This window comes from Gavialis gangeticus, unplaced genomic scaffold, assembly GCF_001723915.1.
Source record: "Gavialis gangeticus isolate Ggan-Ray unplaced genomic scaffold, GavGan_comp1, whole genome shotgun sequence".
In the NCBI taxonomy this organism is placed as follows: domain Eukaryota; kingdom Metazoa; phylum Chordata; order Crocodylia; family Gavialidae; genus Gavialis; species Gavialis gangeticus.
In genome coordinates, this window is record NW_017729034.1 from 33,018,005 (window position 1) to 33,028,415 (window position 10,411).

At 44.0% G+C, this 10,411-nt stretch overlaps 1 protein-coding gene across 1 annotated transcript in view; it reads right to left on the bottom strand.

Moving 5' to 3' along the window:
- The window catches only part of TTC27 (tetratricopeptide repeat domain 27), a 303,716-nt gene that overhangs the window by 280,657 nt on the left and 12,648 nt on the right, over positions 1 to 10,411 (bottom strand). Inside the window, exon 3 of the mRNA XM_019527431.1 lies at positions 5,105 to 5,234. Within this exon, the coding sequence (XP_019382976.1) occupies positions 5,105 to 5,234 (130 nt within the window). The remainder of the gene's footprint in view (positions 1 to 5,104; positions 5,235 to 10,411) is intronic.

Genomic DNA, 10,411 nt, shown 5'->3' on the forward strand with positions numbered 1-10,411 from the left:
AGCAATGGCACTGGAGGGGGGAGCTGCAGCCCCCCCAAATTTGCTGTAGCCCCTTCCCAACCCCCCCTCCCAGTGCCACTGTCACCCACCCCAAGCGCAGCCCCAGCCCAACCCCCGCCAGGAAGTATCTGGCATTGGAGTCAGCCCCAGCCCGCAAGGCAGCCCGCTCTTACCTCGCACACCAATCCAGGGCCACACAACCCCATGCTCTCCCAGAGTGTGTGCAGCAGTGGGAGGTGTCACCCCACACAAGCCACTTGTGGCTGTCCTGCACCCCACCCCAGCTGTGCATCACCTGCCCCTGCCCTACTCCCTCCCGCATCACAGGGGCCTCATCCTCCCCAGCCCCCCACCCCTTCTCTCACAACAGACTTACCAACCAGACCCTGCTGCTCTCCACATTGCCAGGCTATGCTCCCAGCTGCCTGCATGCTGCGCTACAGGTGAGCACCTGCACGGGACATTTATCGGTGGCATTATTGGCCACATGAGCCAAAAAAGCCAAATGCCAATATAGTCAATTTTCCATATATAGGTGCTGAACCGATACGGGACCAATGCATCGGTGCACCTCTAGAGATCAGGAGATGATGCTGTGATGGTGCTAAACTTCTGTCTGAATGTATAAACAGTTATACTTTGAAGAACTGATTTTTAGAGCCCAATGCAGATTTTTTAGAAAACAAGCACATCACTGGAATCTGCTCTGCTTTATTCTGGAGCTGATTTATTTCTTAGGTATAGCTACTACCTTCCTGCAAGCAATCATCCATTACATGGTGCCAACACGTTATTTTTATAACCATTGTAAATGTAGAGAAAAGATACTCATGTGAATTCTTTCATTCAATAGCCAGTGAATAATATCGTTTTCTTTCAAGTATCTGAACAGATTGACTGATACAGATGATATGACTGTTGGACTAATATGACTATTGGACAGTCTTCTTTATCAAATTAAAAGACTACTCTCTAAAACAAATTAAGGTAATGAAATACTAGTTAGTGCTGGCTGCTAAATCAGTAAAGTCCACCTTACACTGTACTACCTATATGAACTCTCAGTGACCTTGATTTGCTAGACTTAAATTCTGAGATTACACAAGGCCTATATAAGTTTGAAAAAAAGTTGTGCCTTCTTTGTTTATTTCTATTGCACTAACACAGGCTGGAAAAATAGAACAAATATCAAGATAAACTGTCATTTTCAACACATTTATCATTTTCCCTCTCTCTGAGGTTTCACGTCCTTGATATTTTATTTACAGTCCTCCTACCTATGCACTCATGATCTAAATACAGACAAAAAGCCCAAGGCTGAATTGATTCAGTCTTTGCAGGTTAGTCTAAGCTATAGAGACTGAACCGATAAGCAAAAGAACGCACATTCACTTTTGGTTCAGGAAATGCAGCCACATGCCTGCAATGACTCAAGCCAGAAGCTGGAGGGTGCTAGAGCACACCTGCCAGCCACAAAGGGAAGAGAGCCCTCCAAGACTTTTCCTCCCTCCCTGCTGGAGCAGAGGGGGCATGGCCAGGCCCCAGCCTGTGCTCTGCCTGGGCAGGGAGGGACAGTGAGGGAAAGTAGTGACATTAAATTTATAAAAGCTTGAACAAGAATAGTTCTCCCTCTGAAAAACTATAAACTGAAGAACTAGAAACGCAGCCTGGACTGTGTGTTCGCTTACTCTTCCCACTGCCCCCAAGGTCTCTGAGATTTGGAGTCCAGAATCAGAGCAGCAGGACTCTCAGAGTTCCTCATCACTTCCTCTTCCTGCTGCCAGATGCCTCTTGGATTTGTAGTCCACAGTTGCAGCCAGCACTACGTTTTAGCATGGCACGGCAGCTCTGTACTCGGTGGAAGGTGAGTTTAACCCCCCTCCCTTGCCCCAGACCCCAGCTGGGTTTTGCATTGGGGGGCCAGTGAGGCAGCCCTCACTCTTTCAGCTAGGGAGAAGAGGGGCAGCACCAGCCTTGCTCTCTGGAACAGACAGCCCAGGGCTGACAAGCAGGCTGGGAGAATCTCATTTAACTTAAACCAGGAAGGGGTCTGGGACACAAGGTTCATAAACTGGTTTGACCTAAATCAGTTAAGTCTGATACCACATTCAACCAGGTTGTTCTTAAACCAGTTTCAGTCATTTTGAAACTGTTTTATGTGCACTGAGCTTCCATTCTGTTACAGGTTTAAACCAGTTTCTGATCACTTAAGCTGGTTTATGTGCAACTTCTGTCCCTAGCCATGAAGACTAAATAACTTTTCCAGTAGTGGAACAATAAAAACAGTGTCAGTCATCTGTAGTCAGTGCGGTGTCATATTTTTTTAATAGTTTTCATCAGATTACGGTTAATACATGCCAAACTGATAAACCACCTTATTTTAACATGATGGATACTACACCCAAATTTTAAATGTATGTATAAATGCACAGGTACAGGCTACATAATGACAGGGCTAAATCTCAGCCTTCAAGTATAACTAGAATCCCAGGAGAAGATGGAACACTGTGTGAAATACAATTTTTTAAATGCCATATAACAAAAAAAAAAACTCGCTTAATTCCTTAATATTCCATCTTCATTAAACTTACTAAATTTTACTTCTCATTCTGCAGTCATTTATATTTTTTATAAATTAATATCTTATTCATAATGGAATTCTACATCCAAACCTAGTCATGTATGGATGTAGAATTAGCAGAGAATGCTTAAGCAGAAATAGACCTTGCAGTAATGAAGTGTACAATGTAATAAATCACTCAATCCACTAATGCCAACATTTCAATTAAGCCTAATCAAAACCACTGGTAACAGCTGAAGCTTCATCAGAAACAGAGATCACTCATTCAAGATAAATTTAATTCAAATTTATTCTAGTACACTTTCAATGCAAATATTTCTTTCATCAAATCCAATTAAACCTTGCCATTTGCCTTGTTTTATACCTCCTATATTCATCAGTATCTGTGGACCACATGCCTTCCCCAAACATCATTTCTGTGTATTTATGGTGTTGTCTACAGAGAAAAAACGCCATCTACATGTAGTTCCTTAACATCTCAGCAACTTGGTAAGTATAATTTCAAATGCAACAATAAATGTTAAGGTAATGTAGTGGTCAAGACGACATCATAATATTGGGCCACTAAGAGGAATTTCAGTTAAGTTTCAGTTTCCATTAAAAACCTCAGTTAACAAAAGGTGTATATGTCTTAAGGAAAAAAAGTTACAGCACCTACAATGAAAAACCTGATACAAGAAAGCTACAGTCAGTAGGAGCCTTCTGGCTGACTAGAAAGGCAAAGGCTTAGTACAGATTGCCTTCTTGCAATCTCGATTGACTGTGTGCTGAGCTGCTTGACAGGTTAGGGCCCCAAACCCTTTCGTGAACAAAAGTATTTTTCATATTGTATTTTGAACATCTGAGGCCATGTGCAGTTGGCTTCCTCTTCTTGAAACTGCCTAGCAATCCCCTCAATCTTTACTCACTCACTTCTCAGTTTTTTGGGGGAGAGAGCAGAGCACACCTGAGTGAAAGCAAATACCTTCTGCTCTACCTCCCATTAACACCACAGGGAGCAGGAATTGCTAACGAACACCCTGTGGCCTCTCCCCTGAAACCAGTATCTGCATGTTGCTTCTGTTCCACTACTTTAGAACAGGGGTCAGCAATCTTTTAGCAACAGTGGGCCCAATTAACACAGCTTGGTCCAAAGGCAGGCAGCTGCTTGTGATTGGCAGCAGCTGCTGCTGCTTCTCCAGCTGCCGAACTGCAACTGACTCCCCCCGCTGCTGAAACGTCACTGATGTCCTGGTTTCAAAGGATGGATAAATGTGGTTAGTGGGCCAGATCTGGACCACAGGCCATAGGTTGCTGACCCAAGTCACTGCTGAAGAACCTGTATAGGATCTCAGGTACAGGAACACCCCCCAATCTGGTTATTAGTTATGACTGACAGAAATCACAGCAAAGAGCAAGAACTCTATAGAAGGACTAGAAGAGCAGCCAGTCCTACCCTGTTCCCATTTGTTAAATAACTTACGTAAATGTACAATGACTCACTAGGATAAGGACTCAGGAGATATCAAGAACAGTCTGCTATTACACTGCTATGCTACAACTACTCTTGCAAAAAATGTTGATATGACATCAACTGCCATATAGAAAATAAAAGTTGTGCACATAAAAACCACAATAGCTATGCAAGTTGTTGCAAAAAAAAAATTCAAACTTAAATTCTGGCAAGCAAAATGCATCTCACTTCACATTTGAGAAACTGCTCTTTCATCCAGTTAAAAAAGTTCACAAAAATGCTTCATATTCATTGTAATCTGAATCCTCTGAAGATGACTATGAGAACAGTACCTTGCAATCAAATCATGATGTGCCCAAAATGAATTAAAGATTCCCTGCTGGAGATGTTCCTTTTACCTGTTTAATTAGGTTGGACACTTTTACTGTGGCTACTTTATAAAAATCAACAACATCCAGTTCTGTATTACTCATCTACTTATGATGTCAGAACAGAATATTATGAATTTCGGTGGGAAAAAATCCCAATGGTTAGAGAACTCTTGCTCTTCCTTGGGAAAACACCAGATGGCAGCTCTGAAGTCACCTAAAAGTCCTATACATGGGTAAGAGGAAAAGTTTGTGCTTGTACTTCTGAATCCACTGCCTAAGTCTCATGTATACCAGTCCCTGTAGCCCACTACAAATCTGCCCATGTGAAGAATGAATTGGCAGAGCTACCTGGTGTCCCACATGGTAGTGAACAATGTTTTAACAGAGAAAACAGAAACATTTCAGAAATATGTTTGTGGAATGCTGCTCACTTTTCTTTCTCAGATGTTTAACAAGACAGAGATCTCTACAGCTGCTCTGACTTCAACACTTCTGTTCATTATATGCCCCCCAAAATAGTCTCTCAAGTCTGTGCTTAGAAGAGATTTATGTGCAAAGAGACAAGAAAACTCTCATATCATTCCCATTGCCAGCATTTGTTTGTGTACACTGGTATATACCATGTCAAGAGAACTGTGCTATTTGTAAATAGGAATAACAATAATTGTTCAGAAACAGTTTTTTAAAATGAAAGCATACCTCGCAGAACTGCTGTAACAACGAAGATGGCAAAAAGTCCTGAGGCTGTAACTGAACAGGAGGTCCAGTCCAATTGCTCTGAACAAAGAGCTGCAAACTGCCCACGCCAAGCAGAAACACTAATCTCTGTCTGAAAGAAAAAAAAATTAAAAAGTTATCTGATTTAGTCTCAAACTAATTAAATATCTCCCTCTCAATCTTAAAATTTCCTTTTGAAACACAAATATCACCAAGTAATGCAGAGCAGGGCTGGGAAAATAAAAGAAGCAAATATTTAATCTGTGGCTATCCAAAATTATTTTAATACAGTAACAGCAAATATTTTGAAAACAATGTTGTTTCATGTTTCAGGGGTTAAGACAGTACCTGACACTAGAGGCCTATGTAGTGGGCATATAAACCTATTTTTCTATTGTAGGATTATTATACTCTCCTCCAATCTATCTGGGGTTGTCCACCGTGAGAGACAGGAATATCAGACGATCCACAGTCTGATCTAGTATGGGAATTCCCATCTCACAGAAAGACCTCAGGGCTTAGAAGAGAAGACCTGAATTACACAAGTGTAGCCAGAGAGGCACTGATGTCTTAAAATTATACTCACCAAATTCCACCTCATACCCTGCAAAAACACTTCCAAATGTTAACGAAACTCAGACAAGGATTTATGCACAGGTCCTTTTGGTTTTGTATGGACTGCGTTGAGGGCTGCCAGTAAGTGCCACTGGAGCATGGCTCGGAATTTCTTTTGCAGTGTGTTCATTTTGACCAACATGTGTTCGTGAAAAGGAAAATAGTAAGCCAGAGTACCTGAAAAGAGAGAGGTCTGGAAAAGAATGTGCTTAAGCGCTGAGGAGAGAGGCCCAGGCTTAACAGTTGAGCCAGACTGTGTCAGGTCTCAGAAGGGAAGAGACTTGATCCCTCCAAAACTGTGAGCATCTCAAAACTCAAAGCCAAAAGGAGTACCTGGATCCCTTTATCTCTGCTATATCCCCCTCTTTATAACATCAACTATACTCTATTTGCTTTAATTTTCCTGGTAATTCCCCCCTCAGCAATCAAGCTCTCAATCAGTATCAAAATGTTGACTCCAGTTGGTCAAATAAAAGCCAGTCTTCAGCTATATGTTAATTTTTCACATGGGCACCTTCATAGTTTTTTTTCTCATTTTCTCCTCTTCACTTGGAAGCAGCAACCTATGAGCATCTGCAAAATTACCCCATTACCCTGAAAAAGCAACAAGTGTATTGTTACCAAGGCACTGATAATATAGGCAGTACTATCTAGTTCTTTCCTTATATTCCTCCGGATGTATTACAGCATCTCACCTTAAAACTGTGAGATGGGTCTGTCCCATCCGGAGTAGCATGCGGCTGAAGCTGGCTTCCCACATGCTGCTGGGGACAGGAGGAGCCCAGCCAGGTTGGCACCAGCCAGCAGAAGCAGTGGTGGAGCCATTTACTGCTCGGGACTGACGGGCGCAGGCAGGGGGAAAATGCAGCACAGCCTCTGCCGCTCTGGCCAGGCTTGTCCCGTCCCAAGCGGCACACGGCTCCACCGCCGCTTCTGCCGGCCGGGCTCCTCCCGTCCCCAGCAGCTTGTGGCTGCTCCGGATGGGACGGACCCAGCCGGGTCAGCACCAGCCAGAAAAAGTGGCATTCAGCTGAAGTCAGCTCCCCACATACTGCTGGGGACGGGAAGAGCTCGGAGACGGGACGAGCCCAGCCAGAGCGGCAGGGGCTCAGCTGCATTTTCCCCCTACCTGCACCAGTCAGTCCTGAGCGGCACACGGCTCTGCCACCGCCCTGCTGGCTGGTGCCAACATGGCCAGGGTCCTCCCGTCCCCAGCAGCAGGTGAGAAGCCAGCACGGGGGGGGGCCTCGGCAGGAGGGGTCCTGGCGTGACCTCTGCAGGCTGAAGCGGCGGGAGCCGGTGTCTGCTGGACCCCGCACTCCAGGCTCGCAGCGCTGAGGCCACTGGGGCTGCGTGCGCGGGCAGCTGGGCACCACGGTGAGCAGGGCCATGCGGGCGGGTGGGTGAGGGGCTGCAATGCAGCAGCCACCTCACTCCAGCCACCCTCAGGCAGCGCTGGCTCGTGGGGCTGCGCTGCTTGGGGGATGGAGATGTGGAGCTATTTATTTCTCCCCTTCAGTCTCTGGGGCAGTAGCTGGCTGGATGCAGAATGGGGCCCTCCTGCCCCTGCCCACCAGCACCTACCATGAACCCTGCAGTAACAGGCAGGTGCAGTAGGGCTACACAGGAAGGGTCTCTCTGGCCCAGGACAGAGGGCGTTTGATTACGGCTTGCCAGCCCACCAGGTAATAAAAAGTTCATGATCCGGTGCCACATTCAAGAAGGTTGGACACCCCTGCATTACAATGATGGTTGGCTGGCCTAACTGAACAAATTTAATTCATAGGTAATTGTTTTTAACAAGGTCAGAAACACTGTCACTGAACTACACTGTTGGAGAAAACCAGAACATTCACTTGCTTGATATTATCAGAGAGAGTTTATCACCATGTCACTCTGGCCTAATTTACCTTGAAAAATATTAGAATTAATGTATAAGAAAAATCCATTTACATTAGGTACATGTATAGCACATTCAAAGGAGAAATAAACAACTCTCTTTCTACCCAATATATACTTGAGTGTAGTGATTCTCAGATCCAAATGCTCACAATTTCAAAAGCTTAGGCTCCTTGATCCACCCTGTAAAAGTATTTTTGTATGAAAGATAAGAATTTATTTTTTAAATGAGTACCAAGAAATGTTTTCTGCTTCTACCAAAAAAGACCCACCTTTTTATATGTTAAGTTACAGAAATACTGTGTCTGACTTCAAAAAAAGGACAAAACTATTAGACTTATTACACGTCACATTATACAGCTGTCCTTTGGAGAGAAAAGGTACCCACGTTGAAAGTTCTTGTAAATTTCTTACCTAAACCACACAAAGGTAGATTTGACTGTAGAAGACTTTGGCACATCAGTATTTCAGAAATACACAACCAGTATTATTCAAAGAGCATCTGATTTTAAAATACTGTAACTATTCTGACCACAGACGAGGACTCTTTAGTAGAAAAGTTAATAACCATGGCCATCCAAAATGTGAACTACAGTGAACTGTAAAAGCAAAAATACCAGCCTGTAAACCTCAGTGATGTTTTCCGATTTAACAGCTTACAGAATCAACTAGTTTTATTTTAACGGATAAGGAGAACTGTGGTGCAGCAACTTGTTCAAAGTCATATGACAGTTTGCAGGAGAGAGAAAATAGAACACAAATTTCCCGAGTTCAAATCCAATGGCCTTTCTCCCCATTCCCTTTCCTAGTGCTAAACATTAACATTTATTCTGCCATTTACCTTGCTATGCTCACTTAGCAAAGTGTCATGGCATATTGCTTTTTCAGGCTACACAAGCTGATCCTTTCACTGAGATATTCATAATGACATCTCAACTCTCTCCTTAAGAACCACCACTAACTCAGAACCCGTGAAAGTCTATTAAATTAGGAGGGCTTGCAAAATCCACGTGATCACAATTAGAAAACTGTTTTAAGTTAATGCTGTCCCTTATCAAAGCTTCCAGGATGGAAATGCTCCTGAACCTTATATGCTTACAAAGGTAACCTTCCAAAGGCAAACCACTGTAGTTCTGTTGTTAAAACTGTTGTACTTCTGCCTTCTTAATCCTGCAAACAGCTCTAGTACCTCTTTGGTAGAGCTTACCAAAGCTAGCACAGAGCCAAAGATGACATTTTCTAGATCTCCTGATGAATCATTTTACCAGATTTAGGTATATAACTTAATCAAATTCAGGACTTGAAAAAAGCCACTTGACCAACCAAGTGAAATGTGGCTCAGGCAATCAGGCCAAGAAGGGCCAGGGAATTGGTTTCTCTAAAGACAGGAGAGAAAAGAAGCTAAGAAGTACAACTGTTGCTGTTCTTTTAACCAGAGGGGAGCATAATCTTCATGCCAGGAATTTCTGAGGAAGGGAGGAGACACAGTAGCTTCAGCTACTAATGTTTTTTCCAAAGAAAACAAGATGACAAAGAGCAAGAATTTTTTTTTGAAGAAAAGGAGAAGGCATGCCCAAGGCTGCTTCTCACACCACAAGTAGTGGGTAAGGCTAAAAAGCAAAAGCTTGAGGTGGGGAGAAGGCTATAAGGAGTGCCACAAAACAACCCAGGTGCAAATGGAAAAACAGTTGAAACATGACCTTTGCTGCTCTAGGACAGCAACAGCAACAAAGCTACCCTGTAGAGACAGAAACCAACATATAATGACTGGGAGATGGGAGATCATTAGAATTTCAGGATTTAATTTAAATCAACGTGAAGAAGAGGACTGCGCAAATGGAAGCTTTCAAAGAATTAAGTTGAGGCCCTAAGGCTCCTGCCTAGTCACTGCTGCCCCCATCATTCTGGCTACAACAGCAGCCAGCGTCCCTGAGCTCTCCCGCCCTCCTCTGGCTGCCATTGCCCATCTCCAGCCCAGGGGCCAGGGCAGTGTGGGGAGAAGTGAAGGAAGCTGAGGATGAGTCTATGGCTACACCCTCAATAGGTGCCCTGTGTAACAGTGGCAGTGGGGAGGGCCGGGTATTAGCAAGCCCACATTGTGGCCGGGAAGAGGACAGGGAGAGAGCGGTGGGGGGAGTTGCAAATACACACTAGCACATTGTAGTGGGGGGGCACGTCCAGGGCAGCAGTGGGGAGGAGGGGCTGTATGCGTGGGCACACCGTGCAACAGGAGGGAGTGTCCAAGCTGCCCAGGGACCTGCGACGCAAGCAGTGAGGCCACATTGTGGGGCCTCCAGGGTGTGTGGCCCTCTGGGACTTAGCAGCTGGTCAGTGCTAATGTAGGGAATACATATTCATTTTTATTATGCCGAAACTTTTATCCCAAACAGTTAAAAAAACTGAATCAAAATTCAAAAACCTTAATTCTTTAATGGATAGCACATGGGAGTAAAGAAAAGATGCATTTCAGCATAGAGATTAACGTTAGGCCCCAGGATAGTAGTTCCGATAAATTTTGAACCTTGATGGAGCAGATTTTTCTCTTTGTTCAAAATACTACGGACTATCTCCAGACTAAACTCCTCTATCATTCTTAGCTAGTATTTGATTACAAAAGCAAAGCAGCAGTTAGAGCTAGGAAGCCAATCGATATATTGGTGCTTATCAGATCAGCACTGATAAAAGGAGAAATGACATTATCAGCTGCCAGGTATCCAGGTTGTAGCCTTATTGGTCTAGAGGAAAAGGCAATCACGACTCATAGTAGAGATGATA